The sequence below is a fragment of the Podarcis erhardii genome (assembly GCF_964252035.2).
Source record: "Podarcis erhardii genome assembly, chromosome: 2".
NCBI lineage: Eukaryota > Metazoa > Chordata > Lepidosauria > Squamata > Lacertidae > Podarcis > Podarcis erhardii.
This window is the reverse complement of record NC_138498.1, coordinates 59,856,490-59,877,224: the sequence shown is the minus strand read 5'-3', so window position 1 is coordinate 59,877,224 and position 20,735 is coordinate 59,856,490. Positions and strand designations below refer to the sequence as shown.

Genomic DNA, 20,735 nt, shown 5'->3' with positions numbered 1-20,735 from the left:
TGTGCAAGGTATTTTATCCAGAGCCTGTGATTGTTGTGCCTGCTGCAATGTGACCTGGTCCTGGAAGTGTGGGATGGGAGTGGTTGCTCCCTGCAGCAGAGGGCTGCCAGAAACATGGGTGATCAATCAGTGTTGCCTACACTGACTGACAGCAGCTACCCAGGGTTCCATGTACAAGGCTTTTCACTATCTCCCTAGAGATGCTGGGGATTGAACCCTGGAACATTTGCCAGCCAAACAGGTGCTCTACCACTGAACTACAGCCCCCTCCCATAGGTATTTTAAAGAGCAGAATACATGACAAAAAAAGAACAAACCCAATGCACTTTGAGATACAAACTGCTTAAACTGACCTGATCCTGTGGACTTCATTCTGTTGCAAGGCCCTTGTTGCATACTCTCTTATTAGAGGACTGCTTTTGAGTAAATGTATGACAATGCAGGTTTGCAAGCTGCATCACTTTTCTTGTGTGCTAGCATTTCATTTGTGGATCTCACCGTGTTTCTTTCCCTGTAATGCAAATAAATATTTAAACTTTACTAGCTGGGTGGCATACGCTGTCATTTGACGCTTGTGGATGCGGGGGCCAAATTATGACCTTGGCTTATATCAGAAATGACTCCGTCTATCCCCTTGTCTATAGAGCTTTGAGTTTCAGAGCATATTCAGATTGTGTTGTCTGTCGTGATTTCACATTTTCCTCATCTGACCCAAGTGTTCATGCTTGGATTATGCAATTGTCACTTAGCAACAGGTGTGTAGGGATTGCTCCAGTTCATGTGCTTTTCCCCTCTTGTTTCTCTGGGACTGAAAAAAAATAAACCAAAAGGCAAATTTGTAATTAGAGAAAGAACACCTGAGTGTAAAGGAGGAGATATATTTAAGCAAATACTATATTCAACTGCAGGTGTCTTGTATCCATATATTGTTTATGGGGCTAGTCATCGTTGAAGTAAAACAATACATGAATTAATTCAACTCAAGGATTCAGTGTGATTTACATGTGACATATTTGCTTTTTGCATTGCTTTTGACATATTTTGCTAAGATTTCAGTTTGTTTTCTTGTTCTGAACTTAGCTGGATAGGGGAAGTAAAGGGAAACAGCAGTGCTCTCAGTTTCTATATTATCTGTAAAGACTGAATATGCCACTCTGTGTTTGGCTTAATACACATGTGGGCTAATTCTACTCCAGATTTACACCAGTGTTACCGAGAACATAATTTGAACCAGTGACATTAAACACTGAAAAATGTAGCTCAGGGGTTCGTAACTTGAGCACAAAATGATGCATGCACTATTGATTAGAAAATATATCAAACATTTATGGAGTCATAGGAATATAGTGTGCACTTTGGGAACTCTTCCAATGTCATAAAATAAATTCTGTTGCACAAAAGAGAGTTCTTGGAAATAAAAGGAGCACTCCATTATAGTAAGTAAAGAGGGTGTAGACTTCTGCGGAACTATAAAAAAAATGACTGCTTCTAACGTTAATAACAACATTATGGGATTTTTTTTTTCAAGTTGCATAATTCCTTCTGATTACAATTTCTTTTTTGGGGGGGAGAAACTTGGGCAGGTGTGGGTGTCCTCCAGATATTGTTGGACTACAACTCCCATCATTTGGTCCATGAGCAAATGGGAAAGTCCAGGTACCCTAACTCTTTTCTTTAACTGAAGAGTGGAGAACTCTTCAAGGTGCCAAATCTGATAGCTGAGCAGGATGCCCACCTGTCAATTACATGATGTCACAGTGACATTAGCAGTGAGCCCAATGTGGTGTTTTGAAGTGCCATTCATCAGCAGGCTTGAAGCCACTCACTGCCTATCAGCTGATAGGCAGTGACTTCATGCTTGCTTTCTGCAGGGATGGTTTGTGCAGTTGAATTCCCCTCAGTTCCCCACAGGGAGCTTAGTCATGTCAGGTGTGATGCTGGTAGGTGTGGTTTCATGGAAATGGCATCATGGGACAAATTGGGACCCTGGTTGAGGCAGATTTGGCATGCAGGCTAGAGGTTGCCCAGCCTGACTTTAACTGAACATGCTTTGGTTCTAGAATACAGATCTGTGTAGCACAAGGCTACCTTCCTCAGGCTATTTGCAGCCAAAGTAGAGTTATAATGGCAATATCATATCCCTGCAGATGGGGACAGCAAACAGAGGAAGCACAGAGACTGGGCGCAGTGGGGTAGGATAGGAGGGAGCAGCTATACTATGCATGTTCAGGTGGAATAGCCTTCTCATATGAAGAGGGTCGATACAGATCAGGTTCTCCACTCCTTGGTCAAATAGAAGAGTTAAGTTACTTGCCATTTTGCTCCTGAACCAAAAAGCACAGAAATTTTAAGTCAAGATTCCTGCTGTAATTTACATGCCATGGAAGCAGGAAATTAACGTACATACACCCTTGTTGTATATTGTGCTTCTTCGCACAGTGTATAAGCAAGCATGCAAATATTAACTTTGAACCAAAATGAACTTTTATCTGGCTCTGTAATAAATGAGGAGCTGTTGCAAAGCACTGACAGTACAGATTCAAAAAATGGCAGATTCAAGGTCAGCTGTAGGACTGCTCACAAGAAAACCTCTCTAGTATTAAGTAAATGCAGGAAGAGGAAGAAAGGCAGCCTTTTTTTAGTCCTGCCCCTGATGCTGATACACCCAGTGGCCCATGTCCCTTTGGCACCTGCATGTGCAGCATACACCCAAAAGGGGTCCTTTGCACTTGGACAGATGCTGTATGTGAGGCTACCAGTGGGTGTGTTGTGAGTCAGGCTAGTGAGGCAGTCTCTCTTGCACTTCACACGTTTGCTGAACATGTGGGAGCTCTTCCTGTGAACAGTCCCTTTGGGCTAAAATTGTAGCCACAAACAGGAGAAATTTGCCTATCGAGGGAGCGAATGGTCATCTACTGCATCTCAGCCATTTTGTACTGATGATTTTCTATGTTGAATTTTCCATGGCAAGTTGGGAGAAGTCTTCTTGATTTTAATAGATAGAATGTCTAGGGTTTGTTCCCTTAACTATCCCATATCCTTCATGTGCAGCCTCCATAAAATAGCACTGTGGTGTAAGCCAAAACTGGCAGAAGGAGAAAAAGAGCAGTATCCAAAGTTTGCCTACTGCAGTCCTGGTTAGCCGGGGCTGGCCTTTTCAAAGCTGTATTTAACTATAGTGCAGTGCCAGTGTTGCTATCCCTGTTCTCTCCCTGCCTTCGGGAAGTTCAGGGAATGGAGAGGTGGGTAAGTGCCAACAGGTGCATAGCGGGCTATGGAACACAGTATGAGAGAGGCAATTTTTATTGTTTATATTTATTTCGGCAAGCTATATAGCACTTAATTACAACCGTCTCTAAGTGGTATACAAGTAACTCAGAAATACAACAAAAATAAAAGTAAGTTAAAATGCTTTCTGCAATGATGATGATGACGTCTTCAGTTGGTGTCAGAAGTTCTAAAGGAAGGGATCGTGCTGGACCTCAGCTGCAATGGAGTTCTACAAAATCGGGCCCACGTTACTGAACACACAGTTCCTGGTGGACACGAGCCATGTCTCTCAGCCATGAGGGAAAACTAACAGTGACTCCCCCCAAGACCCTAGTGATCAGGCAGTCCTCAAGGTATCCTGGACCCAAGTTGCCTTGCAGTAAGACAAGAACCTCGAACCTGGCCTTGTAGTAGCGGCTGGTGTGGTGAGGCAGAGCTGCCCCCCCTCCAACACCAGTGTTGCTGCAGCTTACCTAGTTGGTGCTGAGTTGGTACAGGTGGTGAGATCAGGGCTGCATAGATGCACTGGCAGTACTTCCACTGATGCGTCTGCACAGCCTTGACTTCTGCCACTTCCCCACCCCACTGGTGTCCAGGTAAGCTGCAGCGACTTCGGTGTCGAGAGGATGGCTTCCTGGTTCTGCCCTCATACACCATTCGCTATTGCCCTTATGTTTGTGAAGATAAAATGGGATAATCTCATATCTCCTGCCATGGGCTGCTTGAAGGAAGAGTGGGGCAAATCAGCTTTAATGTGCGAGGCTGAAATAATAGTATTTGATGGTTGCAAACAAAACATTGTCTGCTGGCAGTGAAGAGAAGGTGATGGAAAAGGAAACACACCAAATGCCTCTCTAGTTTCATCTTGGCATTTATCCAGTCCCAGGAGATCATTATCTAGTGTGAATGCCCCATTGATGCCATTATACATATCTAGCGAAATCTGTCATCTGTGTATGAAGGCAATTACTGTCCATATGCATGCTTACCTTGGACCAGGCAAGCCTCTGCCTCAAACCTATTAGGATGAATGTTAATTGCTCCGCTGAAATAAACTCGGCATCTGATTGCCTATTAATAGCCTGCCATTACCTTGACCCTCTTACAGTTCGGCATTTGCTTGACCCTCTTGCCAAGTGTTAGTCAGATGCTAGCCTAGCCAATGTGAAATGAGTGGCCCAGAAGGACATGCAGCCACAGCAGCCTTCCCTAAGCAGTGAGGTTTGGTGGCCAGAGATCGGATGAGTAAGAGTGTGTTCCTCCCCAGTCAATCCAGAAAGTGACAACAAGCCTAAGCATGCTACAGGAATTTTTGGAGGAAGGGACATAGCTGAGCGGTAGAGCATCTGCTTTGCATGTGTTAAGGTACCAGCTTCAGTCCTTGGCATCACCAGATGGGGCTGTGAGAGACCCTTGTCTGAACCCCTGGAAATCCACTGCCTGTCAGTGTGGATGGGGCTGAGCTAGATGGACCAATAGTCTGATTGTTGCTGCTTCTGTTCCTTTTAACTACATAACAGTCTGATACTCTGTTTGAGAAGGCTGTGACTTCAACAGCTGTAGCAGAATCCTAAATGAAGCAATGAAAACCAGGGCTGCTCTGCTTGGGTGCTTCCGACCTTTCAGCTTCCACCACCCTCCATTCCTACAGCTGCTCTCGTGGTTTGCTTTGCTAAGGCCCACTGGAAGCCCCCTTCTCTTCTCTCCATCTTTGCCAAATTGCAGGCACCAGAATATCTATACCAGTGGCTGCTGCTGAGCCGGCAGAAAAGGCAGAGCAGGTCAAGAGTTGCTTTGTGCTGGTCTTGGGGCCCCCTCTGTGCCGAACGCTCTTGCCTGTGTATAGAGCTGGGCTGTTCATCCAGATTTAAAAAGAAAGGAAGGAGAAATAAAAATACAGAGATGCATTCGAATCCCTCCGAAAGTTAGTAATTCTGTGATTTGAATTGCTGATTAATCTGCTTATGAAAATTGCCTGTATACCTTACTCCGTACGTAAAGCATGTTCATTTTCTTACCAGGGGTGCCTAGTTATTGTTTAACACTAATTGGAGCTATTTGTAGCTCTGGGGGGGGGATGGGGGGTACCCTTCCAATTTGCAGAAGATCTGTTAAGCTGCACGGAAGCTGTATCTCACACGCCGTATTATTTCTTCAAGAGGAAGTCATGCACAATTAAACGAAGAGTAGGCGAAGCAATTGGAAGATGCAGCCATACGCGCTGCATAGAAGATTTATTGTGATTAGTTGTATGCTAAGGACCAACTTGATGTCACTCTCTGATGTTGAAAATTGTGTTTCCATCCATTCTGTTGTTTCAAATGAGGTCCAAAGGTTAATAGTGAGAGTTCCAGTAAACCTCCTCCACACCTTATGGTCCTAGTAAAAAAAGGGCCCTAGCTAGGTAGAAGATTCCATATGCAATCCTTTAAATATGTAGCCAAAGGGATCAGGTAGCAGCTGAAGGGTGAGACCTTGGCCTGAGACCCTGGAGAGCTGCTGGAGAGTCAGTGACAACAGGGCTAGATGGACAGATGATCTGATCTGGTCTGAAGCAGGTTTCTGTGCTCTTAAGAGATTTGAGAGACAAGAAAACTCAGTGTGTTTCAAGTTCATGATACAGGCTGTTAATGCCATGAGTTTTGTCTGATTGTCCCTTGATAGTTATCATCACAAAAAGGAATTCCCCCGGGTTGCTTTGAATTCCATAGCATCCTCTCCTTGTTAGAGGAGCTCTCTCATCAGGGATTACTCTGTTGATGGAAGTTATAGGCTCTCTGGGTGTGTGCCATTTCTATTTAATCTCTCTGAAAAATGAGAAGGTATGTTCACTCTCCCTTGTTCCTGCCAGTAGCTTCTCTGACAAAGAACCGTGCTAGCTTTTCAAGAAGTGGAAAACTGGGAAGGGTAGAAAAGCTCGAGAAAATTGTCTAACTGCCCTCCCTCTTTTTGTTTGGAAGAAATATGATCAGTTCTGGCAGATTCTAGAAGGGCTTTAGATGGTTTGAACCTTGGTTGCATAGGCATTTTTCAGATGAAATGCTAATCCATTGTTTAGTGGTATGAAGACAGCTCTTGGGCTATGGAAAAGTGAGATGAAAAAAGTCGCTCCCAAGCATCCTCTCTTGGTTTTGCACTTGTTGCAGCTCTGGTTGAAGTACCCAGTGCCACTATTGAGGGTGTGCTATGGAATCAGTTTCATCCGTGCAATCAACTGATGTGGACAAGGTGTTGGTGGCAATATGTCCGACCACATGCTCCTTTGACCCTGTCCTTCCTGCTCATTAAATTAGCAGAGGAGGACTGCTGATTGTGAGAGGAAGGTCCCTGAAGTTTAAAAAATACATGTGACTACATCTACCAGAAGGGCTAGCTGGAATAAACAATCCATGCCACATATATCACTAAGTCCTGTTCAGATGTAACTGGAAACCATGGCTTTCCACTACCTGGACAAGTGTGCACAAACTTTGGGCTCAAACAGTATCTTTCTCTCTCCCCTCCTCCTCTTCGGTGATTGTGCAGAGATCAAAAGCACCCTTTCTATTATCAATGTCACATTGAAACCTTGGGAACTGTGGTTTGTTTAAACTGTCGTTTAGTAAGAACAGTGCAGGATCTGCTTCATCTGTTCATTATAAGCATCTACTATGTAACTTTGAGCATGGGTGTCTGAGTTTGCCAGTCATCATCTTCCCTCCCCACTTCTTTTTCCATTTGTGTTGTGACTTTTTGACTGTACACCTATGGACAGGGACTGTATTATAACAATTAATTTTTAATCTGTCATACGTAAGCCACTGTGGTAGCCTTTTTAACTGAAGACTGGGGTAAAATGCTTTAAATGCTTTGAATCATGGAGTGAATAACAAATAACATTAATAACAATAATATTAGTAATAAAAACACAACACTTTGCGACATCTCTGTTTGTAACTGTTTGTAACAATGTGGCTTATTCCAGTGACTGGCAAATGTTTGATCTTTTTTAATTTTTCATTTATAAAGGACCTTTTTCTTTTTTTAATCACATTGAAAACTCTGGATTGAAATTCCAGGGTAAAATATTATTAGCTAATTGGCCATTTGTGTTCCATTAACTGGACATGAAGTGTCTGAGAATGCTCTGCTCTCCAGGGTTTTTGTGGTTTATACATATTTTTAAGGGCCATCTTAGAAGCCATAATTAGCCAGATGGTTAATAGAGACTTGCTAGTTATAGGCCTACGAAGATCCATATGGAGGAAAAGTGTGTTTTGCTGGGTTGTTTTTCCAAGTTAAGGAATGGAAAAGTGGAAAGTGGGGAAAGCTTTCTATATCTTTACTTCATTTTTCTTCACAACCTTTTCCTTAAAAGTACCTTGAACACATGTGGTAATAAGCTATGGTTGCATTCCTAGACACACCTGCAAGTAAGCCATGTTGAACTCTGCGGCATGCTTTTAAGAAGATATGCCTAGGACTGTGGTGTATGATTAGTAACCCTAAAAACTGCGGGTATGGGAGTTTGAACAGAGGCAAACCTGTGTTCAGCCACAATCCTATCAGTTGCCTTGGGCCGACGTGATGTGTCGAATGGTAGACTTCCTTATGGGTTGCCTTTTACAAGATACACGTTTCTCTTTGTTTCATCTCCTTCTTTGGGAAGTCTAGGAATTGAGGTTAACAAGAGTGTGGGAGGATGGAATCAATAGACGCTGGAATTTATATTCTTAGTCGACAAAAGACTCCTGGTCTGAAATTTAGACAGGTTTTATGTAATAGCTGAAAGTGTATTTAAAAGCCTGCATGACACGTTAGCACAGGTCAGAAATCGCATAGTAGCAAAAGTTGCAAAATGTCAAAAGTAAGGCTTGCTTCACTTCATTTGGAAGATATGTGCCCGGCGCATATATTGATAGGTTTGTGTTGCAGGGGGAAGTAGGGAGGGAGAGGGAGAATGCAATGGAGCAAGGTGGGGACAAATAGCTAATGGAGCGAACAAGCAGAAAGAATTCAGAACCTAGACATGATGATTTAATAATCACAAGGAGGTGAAGGGGGAATTGGTTTGAGAAATGGGGGGTGATACTGTGAAAAAGCACCCCTTTGTGCCAAGCCAGCTTTGGGTCACGAGGAGGTTTTCCTATGGCTAATACACACCGTTGGGGTTTCCTTTGGCTTATAAAACATTGTTTATAAAACTGTCTATCTCCATAGGGGTGAAGGAAAAAGCCACTACAGGCTTCTCTTACAGGAAATCAAAGGTTTAGGAATTTGGACTAGTTTTCTAAACCACCAGCTCCCCGAAGAGCAACGGTTTCTGAGCTTGTAAACCGCCCCTCTCTGCGGAGCTTTTTAACATTTTAATTTAATGCCTACATACCCTTGCAAAAACACAACTTGAGAATGACAGACACTCGGCAGAACGATCAGCAACATGTTTGTGGATGGTAGTAAATTAGCATGCGATTGCTGGCCATCATTCTCCGGTGTCAAGTCCAATTATGCTGGTGGAAGGAAGTTGTCAGATTGGAGTTTGTGAAACTCCTGCAGGGGAATGGAATGAAAACGACTGTGATTGGTAGGTGGATAAATTCCACAATTTCAAATCCCAGGCAGTTAATTGCAATCCTTTCCCTTTTCCAAAGAGAGAAACAAACAAAACAGTACTTTTGTATGCAAGCATTCTTGACTCCACTTGAGACCTTAAGCTTTACCTGGCATTTTATTATCATCATCATCATCATCATCATCATCACCTTCTAAACCACCACTTCAAGTCTATTTACACATAAAATAACTAAAATCAGTTAAAAACATAAAAAACAACAAGTGCACTTAAAACAAGATTAAAACCCTAACAAGTGGGCACTCACAGGAAAGACCCACTTCATCCAGGGAAAGCTTGTCAGAACCAAAACGTCTTCAGTTGCTTCCAGAAAATGCAGACAGCGGGTGCCTGTCGTATCTCAAGAGCAATGCTGTTCCACAGAACGGGGGCCATCACATTGAAAGCCCTGCTCCGAGTTACTGCAGAGCAGGCTTCTGAGATATTTGGAACGTGCAGGAGAAACTGTCCCAATGACTGCAGCGATCTACTGACTATATAAGGGATAATGCGGTCTCTCAAGTAACCTAGTCTCAAGGTCTCCTACCAACACCAACGCCCAGTAGAAAACTGGCAGCCAGGCCAAATCCCACAAGCAAGGTGTTATATGCTGGAGGTAGTTTGCCAGTCTTCTTTCAAGAACATGAAATGATAATAAGGGCAAGAGTACCTTTGAGCGTGTGCAAAGGGTCTTTCTGTCACAACCACTAGCACATCTGGGACTAGTTGCTACAGCAAACAATATGATCTTTGCAGGATGGTTACTTTTCTCAGAATATTCAGTTTGGACATACTTGTCAGTACAGCAGGCAAGATAATCCACTCATTACCAGAAAGACAGAATCTGGGAACAATTCTGTTTGCATCATCAGTGTGTTAAAAAATAACATTATTGTCCAAGCAGCTTTCCTAACCTGGGTGATGACTGAGAATAGCGCCGGCACAGTGTCAGGACTCAAGGCATGTTTTGTAAATATTATTGGAGTTTATTTTTGTATGGTCATTGGTGTTTTTACAATGACTTCATTTTTGTATTTGCTACTGTATCTAGTACTGTAAAATTACTGTTTGCTTTAAAAAAAAGAGTAGAAAGTTTAACACCTTGAGCAATATAAAGTCATCTGTTCAGAGCATTTTTTAAAAAAAATATTTTACAAAAATGAAATTTGTTTTGTCAGGTGTAATGGAGAGATGAAATGCTAAAAATTACCTTCCATTCAATCAGCAAGCATTCACTCCTCCCCCAACCTTCATAACTGGTTTTTTTTTAAAAATATAATATTATTTTTCTTTTCTCTCATTACAAATATACTTACAACATACAACTTACATAACATCTCTCCCTCCCCCCTTTTGGACTTCCCTCAACTTCCTTTTCTGATTTATTAACCTCATTAGTATATAGTATATAGTATAGTAATAGTATAGTATAGTATAGTATATAGTATATAGTATATAGTATATAGTATATAGTATATAGTATATAGTATATAGTATATAGTATATAGTATATAGTATATAGTATAGTATATAGCATATAGTTAATTGTAAACAGAAATGTTTTTTAAAAAATGCCTATGTTTATATTGTTTTCTAACAAACAAACAAATTGTTCTACCCCTGCTGGTTCAATGAGCTTTCCATCCGTAGAGGGACCCCACTGGATACAAGAATGAATGCTGGGATTCTCAGGGTGCTGGATTTTGCACCCAGCGCAAAGTCCTCTGACACACAGTCTGATCAGCCTTGCTCACAGAAATCTCTTTGAATTTTATGTGTTAGAGGCACAGATAAGGCACTAAAAGCCCTGCCTCTCAACATAACACTGCAGCTTTCCATGTGATGTATGGCAGTGTTGCGACTCAGTGCAGTTGAAAGCCTGTGGGCCCGATTTTAAGAGACCGCTGAGGTATCGTTCGCCATTTGAAAGCAACTGTCTCAGGCTTGATTTGTAACCTTACCCTTTCCCCCTTTTGTTTCTAGTTTCTAGATTGTTGACCCAGACCCACGTAAAAGAAAATGTCCAGCAGGGGTGGGAAGAAAAAGTCGACGAAGACCTCTCGCTCGGCGAAAGCCGGGGTCATATTCCCCGTCGGACGAATGCTCCGTTATATTAAGAAAGGTCATCCGAAGTACAGGATTGGGGTCGGTGCTCCAGTGTATATGGCAGCTGTACTTGAATACCTGACTGGTAAGTTTTGCCTTGACAGGAGCCAAGGCAGTTCAGTGGAATCAGTTGCAAACGCGAGAGAGCATTTGTGGAATATAAAAGCAGCAGGGTGAGGCACGTTGCATCTGCAGCAACATTAACCTCGTAATGAATGTAAATCCAAAATACTGATCTTGCATCTCAGTTCAGATTTCTGTGTCTTGGAAGCATTGCACTATAACTTTCGCAGCTGTAAACCCTGTGTTGCATTTATTATGGGTTCCTGGTAAGATTGGTTGGCTTTTGGTTGAGCCTTCCGTGATGCTAAATTGGATGGAGATAGTAAGGAGGGCAAATGGTAGCCATTTGGAAGGCGTGTTGGCGTCATGTCAGAAGAGGCGAAAGGCCTGCAGGCTCCAAAGTCTCCTTGTTGCTCTGGCATGCCCCAGGAATGGGGTGCAAGCGAAAACAGCCTGGAGCTGACATGGGTATTTCACTTGCATTGTAATCGACAAGAGAGGAACTTTTTAAAAACGGCAGCCGTAAGAACCTGGTATAACCCCCCCCCCCCATTTTTAACTGTTCTGTAAAATGCACAAAATAATGCACATTAGACAAGAGTTTCAAAAAGCATGGGGGAAATGCAGAGAATACTTCACAAAACAGTGCCCTAAAATACATACCTGGACTTGTTTTGATTAATGTCTGCAGGAGACTTTGTGGATATTTAAGTTATAATTAGAAAAATCTTAATAATTATTCATAAAGGAAACAGTTTATAAGAAGTAAATAAGGAGGCCAGATACAGGATAAAGGAAGTCTTTTATTTGGTTGTTTGAATTGTTGTATGTTATGCTCAATGTATGTTATGTTCATGTTTATTGAGGGTGGATTTCTGTATTGGGGGGTGGGGGTTATGTTATTGTCAGAGCCGCCCCTTGGTCCCAGCTCACAAAGGACCAACGCCCGGCTGTAGTTATGTACAAAAGTCTTTATTGAAGTTCAGTTTCCATTTCAAAGCCGCAGCGTGCCGCTCTACGTCTTAAAGTCTAGACCGGCGAAGTCCCGTCTGAGTCTCTGCCCCCCTGACACCAGTTTAAGACTCTAGCCTTGCTCCACCTCTTCCTTCGCTCCTTCCTCCTCTGGGCCCTCCTGCCCACTGGGTTTTCATCCTTTCTGGACTCTTCTGACGCTGACCCCCCTGATTCTTGCCCCTCCTTCCGGCGGGCTTTAGAACCTGGTTCCCTATCCGGGCTACCTGCTGTGCCGCTCGCCTGTACATTTGAACTTGGCGCGCGCGCCCAGCCGGTGATCTTCCTCTCGACCGTTCCCTCGCTCTCCGATGGAGGCGTGGTCAACCCTGACTCATCTCCTCTCGCTGGTGGTGAATACGCTGGCCCTGATACCTGGGACTCCTCCCCCCCACTACGCTCTGGTGGGGAAGCTGGTCCTGATTTCCAACTGCTGCTCTGGGAGTCCCCGCTGGCCCCTTGCTTCTGGGGTGTCCCCCTTGGGGGCCCCCTTGCCCTGGCCATCGGCGCCCCCTTCTGTGAATCTTCCGATTCGCTGGAGAGGCTCATGGAATCTCTCGGGCTACTGTCCTCTTCTCCTACGCTGCCCTCGGATTGCTCCCCCTCGCTCTCCATCTCCTCCTCTCCCTGCGCTCCCGCTGCGTCCCTGACAGTTATGTTGTAAATAAAATTTCCAATAAAAATTAATAATAATAATAATAAATGTGCTTTGCCACTAGCAAGCTTCATTAGCTTGAAGCCATTCACTAGAGCAGAGCTAGGGAACCTTCAGCCAAAGGACCTCATTCCCTTTATTAATAACGGTTTAAAACAACCTACAACCACAACGATAAGGTACCACATGCCAGTGGTAGCTGGGACCAGAGGCAAAAAGTGAACAAAGCAACAAATGTGATTTTCCCCCCTTTGTGCAGTAGGCTAGTGTATGTTCACAGCCCTCTCTGTCCTCTGCCCAGGCTAGCAGGAAGTGTTACCAGAATTGAAGGACTTATTTCAGCCAGGCAAAAACACTCAAGTAGGATATGCAGAAGGGATGATAAGGGGAGAGGGGATGTATCTGGGGGTGAGTCTCGGGGGCCAGAAAGAGGGACATGGAGGGCAGGGTTTGGCTCCCAGGCCTGAGGTTCCTCATCCCTATACGTCTCTGTTGTGGCACCCCTGCCTTTGGAGGAAATTAGTTAATGCTCTTTGGGGGGGGGTTTCCTGTGCTACTGCATTTTATTAATGATTGGCTTAAATATTTTATTGTATTGTTTTATATTGGAAACCACCCTGAGGTCTTCATATGTGCAAGGAAGGGCAGTCTAGAAATTTTGTAAATAAGCAAATAAATAATTGGGCAATGGGTTGGTTTGCTGCTGAGCCGTCAGTCAAAACAGCTGCAGGAGCAGCTTTTTTGAAATGGGGCCAATAATGCAATTAGAACATGATGTTTTCACTCTTCATATACTAGAGGAGGGCCTCCTTTTGCCGGGGCTGCTATACATGGTGTGCTCTTATTGAACAAAGAGAGGTCTAAGAGTCTGTTGGAACGTTAGAGCCATCACGTGAAGACTTCTCTGGTCATGCACCCAGTGGAGGCGCACCGATAATTGACAAGCAGTTTTCAGATGTTAGACCCACTCTGTGAAGTGCTTCCATGCAGAACCGAGGATATTTAAGAATTACAATTAGCCCTAAGGTGCAGTATTAATAGAGGGGGGGAAGCAATAGCTTTAAGGACTCGGTGTTATGTACAAGCAGTGGCACCATTGTAAAAAGGGTGGTAGAGAACAGGCTAAAGAGATGGCAGTGATTTCAGCAAGATGAAGTATCCAGAAATGAAACGTTAGACCTAAGTTCTCAGGGTGGGGAGGGATTCGGTAAGAGATTAAATTTGATGGTCTTTCATCTTTGTGGCTTATTGGAGCAATTTAAGTAAGTTTAAGGATATAATAAAAATGCCCTAAACTATATTAAAAAAATAGTGTTCCAGAGCAAGCTGACTGACTTTACATGCACAATCTTAGAATCATAGATTTGTCCCTATTACATTTGTCCCAACTGAATTCATTTTGTTAGTTTGGGCCCAGTTCTCCAATCTGTTAAAAGCATCTTTAATCCTGATTCTGTCATCTGCAGCATTAGCCCTCCCAGTTTGGTGCTGTCTGCAAATTTGATGAGCATTCCCTCAGTTCATCCATCGAAGTCGTTTATAAATTTTAGAAATCCACCTGTGTAGCCTCCCCTCCCAGTACTTAGGCAATTCACTACTTTAAGGAAGTTACTTGTGAGAGGAGTAATGGATTTCTTGAACGTTTAAACAGGTTGCTAAGCTTGTCTGTATTGACCTGTATTTGTCCATCTAGCTCAGTATCATCTACTCTTCTGTTATTGTAATCACTATGTAACTCAGATGATACACATATATATTTAGATTCTAAACTTCATGCCTTTTATAAAATAGCCTGCACTGAGTGTTTTTTAATATATAAAAACCCCCAAGCTAAACTAGCAACTGAGATGTATTACAAGTAATGTTAATGAGCAGGACATGGTACCAATTTTAGAGAGAGAGAGATTTGCACACTTTTGTGAGCTGAAGAACCTTGAGCGAGGGAAGAATACAATAGAGCATGAAGACTTTTTTGTGGAGGGTGGGAACCCTGGGAATTTGTAAACATGGCTTACAATCCCAGCTAGATTATCCTCAAGGAAGATATTATAAAGAAAGCTGAAAAGAAAATGATTCTGCCTTTAATTACTTCCATTCCAAGGAACTGAGATTATTGTGGGTTTTAAAAATGATTTTTTATTTATTTTTTACTATTTATGTTTTCTGTCTAACACTTCCCACCCCCACCCCCTAAAAAGCAAAACTCAGAAAAGGACATTTGCATTTGTCTGTTTCCCCTGGTGGCTGCATTCATTTAAAATGCATTATATAAAAAGTTATTATGCTTATTCCAAACCAGAATAAGATATTTTGCCCATCTCTCCTTTATTTAAAAGACGATGCCAATCCAAGCTCCATTAAAGTGACTGTGAGGATTAGGCTGCCAAAGTTATTGCCCACGACCTTATAAAAAGGTTATTGTCTGCAATCCTCCAATTTTCTGTCTTACAGCTCCCACTTTCATCACGCACCATGTATGGTTTTGACTTCATGGCCTTTCCTTTTTCTTCCTTTTGTGTGGTCTGAGCCTAGATTTCTATTGTATGTTGTGAGTTGTGCTGACTGCTGAAAAAGTAAGGAATTGTTGGCATCGCTGAAGGTCGTACAGTATCCCATGGGACTTTTCTGAACTGACCCTCACTTTTTGCCTGATAGGGAGCAGCTACAGAACATGAGATTGTGGCAGAGTTGAGAGAACAGGTAGAGAGGACAGAGTGATCTGTAGCGGAAGGTGAAATGGCAATAAGATCACTGCCAGATTCAAGGAAAATATAATATCAGAAGCCAAAGGGCGACATTCAACCAAGTTGTTGCATGTGCAGAACAAGGTTCGCTAGTGCAGTGGGACTCCCCCCCCCCCAACGCTTTCCTTTCCCTGTGTGTCCTGCATGTATGCTAAAACTGCTTTGGAGGAGAGAGGGGAAAACTCTTGCTGCACAAGCTCACCTTGTTCCATGTGCGATTACTCCATTGAATTCCACTCAGGGCATTCACATTTACATTTTGACTCAAGGCTCTGAGATTGCTAGCCTACTTTGTTCGTTGCTCATAATCACCCGTTTTTCATACTTGACCTGAAAGAGAAGTTCCAAATTTCAGAGGAGTTATGATATATTCATTAAAAAGAAGCATAGGTTCCCGTGGTGCCTTAAAAGTCTTACCGTATTTTTCGCTCTATAAGACGCACCAGACCATAAGACGCACCTCGTTTTTGGAGGAGGAAAACAAGAAAAATTATTCTGAATCCCAGAAGCCAGAACAGCAAAAGGGATCACTGCGCAGCGAAAGCAGCGATCCCTCTTGCTGTTCTGGCTTCTGGGATAGCTGCGCAGCCTGCATTCGCTCCATAAGACGCACACACATTTCCCCTTACTTTTTAGGAGGGAAAAAGTGAGTCTTATAGAGCAAAAAATACGGTAATTGCTTCTTTGTGGCATATACTTCTTTCATCCTGTCCACACTTCAATCTGTGTCTCACACAGACATATTTTGCTGTGTGGTTTCATAGCTGTAACCCATATCACTGGCCATTATAACTTCCCCTTCTTGCTAGCCCTTGAGAAGTTCAAAAGGTGACAGCATGTGAGAGGGCCTTTTCTGTGGTGGCTCCTCACCCCTGAAACTTCCTCCCCTGGAAGATCCATGTCACTCTTTCACTGCTTGCACTTAGGAGGACAGTTAAAACATCTGTTTTTAATCAGGCTTTGAGCCCTACTATGAATGTGAGTGTTTTCTATTGCTTGTTTATAAGTTTGTACCGTTGAACTGCTTTTTATAAATGCTGCTCTGATCTCCTTAGGGAGAGAGGGTTGGATATAAGTTATTTTAAATAAATAATTAAATACATTTTCCTAACCAGAGGTGGAAAACACCCTGCAGTCACTTAGCAGAGTCTCATGTCTTGCAGCTACACCAGAGGCTGTACTCAATAAGAACTAAATAAGACCCAGTGTTTTTGTCTTGATAGCTTCCTAACCAAAGAGACCGCAAGGATCTCTTAGGACTTCCACAAATCTTTTGTACTAAACATCTGGAGCAGTTTTCCATGTTGTTTGGTATTAAAACAGACATAGAAAAATAAGGCATTGTGTCATCTAATAAACAGTTTTCTCCTATCTTCACTTTTCATCTGACATCTCCAGAGAGGATCCTTTTATTACTTTTCAGTCATGTAATGTAAGTCTCTTGTCAGCTCTTTTTAGGCTGAACAAGTCACCATTTTCCCAAGCACATTTCAAAAACATCGTTTTCTGGCATTTAGTTATAAGACATAATATTGAAGATAACCCTGAAACTAGCACTAACAAACTCAAATGTGGGGACTGGTTGAGGCTGGGACAACTTGTGCTGTTTAAACCCAGCTGAAGCAAGGTCTGGATTATCAAGTCAAGTACAGCCAACCATAGTTTAACACTTGTAGGGTATTCTGTGGTAATATTGTGAATTTTTGAACTTGTTTGTGGAGTAATACCTGCAGGAAAGGTCCAAACCCAGTGCCCCACCAACTGTGGGAACATGGGTGACGGTCTTCTCAGTGGTGGCACCACTCAGACTCTGGAATTCTTAGCACATTTGTTATTGGCCTTGTAATAAATTGCAAAGACCTTCCTGTTCCAGAGGCTTTTGGCCTGCTAGGTTAGTTATTTATTTTCTTGCGCTGCAGTGTTTTATTATCTTGTGGTTCTGAATTTGGTTTATGCTGACTGCAGTTTTGAATCTTCTTTTTCTGTTTAATTAGATTTGTTTAATCTGAATGCACTACATTTTCTATCTTTTTTTCAGTCTGCCTAGTTTATCTATCTATTTATCGATCTATCTGTCTGCCTGTCTATCCATCTATCTTAATTCAGAAAAAGAACTAGAAAGCTTATGGGCATAATTTAAATAGTAGACAGAAATGAAGCTTGTGGGAATTTCTGTCAATAGACTGCTCTACATAAAAAAATAATTCCACAGCAAATTAGGAAAGAGTGAAGTTTATAAAACAGCAGGTGATATACAATAACACCCCACTCCTAAAAAAAGGTGCTGTGATTTACATTGTTCCACAGTTAGAAAAAGTCAGGTAGGGCGAAAACTTGAAATGTCTGCTTTCTCCATTAACATTTTTCCACCACTGTATTTTATTGCCAATCCATTCATTTTGTAAAATTTAAAACATGCACTTTTTTTTTACTTTTTTTTTTTTTAGAGTTCCAGACCATAACTCTCTCTTGGGTGTTCTGGTGACTTTTATGCTTTGTTCTCGTGCTTTATGACATCACCAGATTCCCTGAGTGGAGTTTCAGATACAGTACTCCAGCAAGTCATTTGCTTGCTATTTAATCATGATTCATTTTCTGTGTGGAAACCTGTCCCAAGCCATTGAGTGCCTGAAAAATAAGAACGTATCCAGTTAGTGCAGTTAACCAGTTATCCCAAGTGCTTGCCATGTTTTCTGTCAGAATTCATTATGTGGAAGTGCCATTCCACTCTTCTTTCTTTTCAGAAGGAAGGTAATAATTTAAAGGCAAACGACAATCGTGTTTGTTTCTTAATATATATATACTTTAGTGCACACTGCTTTTTTTAAAAGGACAGCGGCTGTAGCCACAGTGATCTGCCATAAAAATAATTTGATTCATAGAATGTGATTTCAAAGTTCGGAGTGTTATTTATAGGCTGCATGGTAAGGAAAGGAAGCAAAAAGTTTCTTAAACAATGAAGAATCCATTACAGTGACAGCATTCTTTGGAACATTTGACATATTTCCTGCATATCATTACACATTGATTTGTGTGTATGTGTAGCCTACCCTAAAAAGAAAAATCAGGTTGAGCAAGACTGAAAAACAAACAAACAAAAAAAGATATATAGAGAGATCAATACATTTAGACTGAGTGGTACAATACTGTAGTTTATCTTTAACCTTATCCCTGGAAATAGAAATTCAGTGAAAGAGAAAGACCTTGTGATTAAGGCTGAAATTCTGCTCAATACCTGGGAGCAAGTCCCATTAAGTTCAGTAGGGCTTACCTCAGAGTCAACATGTATAAATTTGCACGGTAAATTATACTGCTTTTAAAACAGAATTTACTCCTTTGCTAACAACACAGGTTTTTAAGACTGTGACATAAATATGGACCTAGTATGGGCAAAAGTCCCCCTCCCTCTTGATGTAAATAAAAAATGCGTTGGGGTTTGCTTGCTTGCTTGTTTGTTTGTTTTTACAATCAAGCAGTTTATAAATTTTATGAAATAAATCAAGGAGCTGTGGTTGGGATGCAGATAGCCTCTCAACTACTACTTCTGTGAAATCAAAGAGCCTTGGATGGTCAAGGGTCACACTTCAGCATCTCCAGGTAGGCATGGGAAGGTCCTTTGCCTGAAACCAGTCAGTAGCAACAGTACTGATCCAGGTGGCCCAATGGCCTAAGTCACTTCCTGTGCTCTTATCCTAGTCTTGGCTAGTGTTAGTGATGCCAGCAAAGAACCACTTAGGACTTTTGTATCAGTTGTTGTTGTTTAGTCATTTAGTCGTGTCCGACTCTTCGTGACCCCATGGACCAGAGCACGCCCGGCACTCCCGTCTTCCACTGCCTCCTGCAGTTTGGTCAAACTCATGTTAGTAGCTTCAAGAACACTGTCCAACCATCTCGTCCTCTGTCGTCCCCTTCTCCTTGTGCCCTCCATCTTTCCCAACATCAGCGTCTTTTCCAGGGAGTCTTCTCTTCTCATGAGGTGGCCAAAGTATTGGAGCCTCAGCTTCAGGATCTGTCCTTCCAGTGAGCACTCAGGGCTGATTTCCTTAAGAATGGATAGGTTTGATCTTCTTGCAGTCCATGGGACTCTCAAGAGTCTCCTCCAGCAGCATAATTCAAAAGCATCAATTCAGCCTTCTTCATGGTCCAGCATCAGTTGTAGCACTTGGAAATTCGGAATTGATAGCCTTCCTGTAGCATTGTTGACGGATTCAGTGGTGTAAATGTTTGAGATAGAGATTAACTGCCCTCAGAGTGCATAACAAATGATGTGACACTTTTTGTTCGGTATCAGAACCGATTTGGCCTCCACAGATTAAAATATGTGTCTCTTAGAGTTGGCATTAGGTTGGGGGACGGTGTGTGCTGTACATAAATGTTGTCTTCATGTGTTAATATACACAAGATACAGTGGTACCTCAGGTTAAGTACTTAATTCGTTCCAGAGGTCCATACTTAACCTGAAACTGTTCTTAACCTGAAGCACCACTTTAGCTAATGGGGCCTCCCGCTACTGCCGCGCCGCCGGAACACGATTTCTGTTCTCATCCTGAAGCAAAGTTCTTAACCCGAGATACTGTTTCTGGGTTAGCGGAGTCTGTAACCTGAACCGTATGTAACCTGAAGCGTATGTAACCCGAAGTATCACTGTACATTTAAATAAGCAAACACAGCACTCCCTGCAAACTTTTTCAGCTGCTCCAGCACAAAGAAAGGAGAGCCATCTGCAACATTGTATTATTAAATGCCAGGTTATCCTTTTAGTTTGTCTCTCTTTGTATTCATATGCAAGAGGTGGTTGGGTGGGTGGCATGGTGGGCATCCAGTTTGTGTAAATGCAGGTTTATAACAAATGTCCCTAAAAATCAGAGCATAATCCAAGGCGCTGGACTTGTCCTGAGTTGTAAACCAGTCGAGCCAAACCATACACGTTGCATTAGCACAAGCAACATCTGGCAGTGCTTAGACTAATCATGTTTAAATGCATTTAAAAGTAGGGGGAGAAGCATGTGTAAACTGTTAAGAGTAACAGTGAAGTGTAAACTGGTAGGCAAAGGAAACACCATTTTATATATACACACACATATGCAGAGAGCAAGTGAACACAGGATGCTCGGTATGAAAATATCAAGATGGCTTGGGCTTCCTGTTAGCAGGCACCAAAAGCAGACTGCACTTCCATTTGAATTCAGTTTCTGCTCAGCTCTTGTAGATTGTGTTCTTTAGATTACTTATGGAGGCTACGGTCCTAAGCTAACCTGTTAAGAGAGAAAGCCCCATTGAATGCAGTGTATGATTT

The 20,735-nt window shown here is 42.3% G+C and overlaps 1 protein-coding gene across 3 annotated transcripts in view; it reads left to right on the top strand.

Annotated features, from left to right (window-relative positions):
• Positions 1-20,735, top strand: part of MACROH2A1 (macroH2A.1 histone) — a 45,293-nt gene that overhangs the window by 1,141 nt on the left and 23,417 nt on the right. For all 3 annotated transcript variants that reach the window (XM_081850404.1, XM_081850402.1, XM_081850403.1), the window contains exon 2: positions 10,844-11,051. In XM_081850404.1, coding sequence (XP_081706530.1) covers positions 10,880-11,051 — 172 coding nt within the window. In that variant the 5' untranslated portion in view covers positions 10,844-10,879. The remainder of the gene's footprint in view (positions 1-10,843; positions 11,052-20,735) is intronic.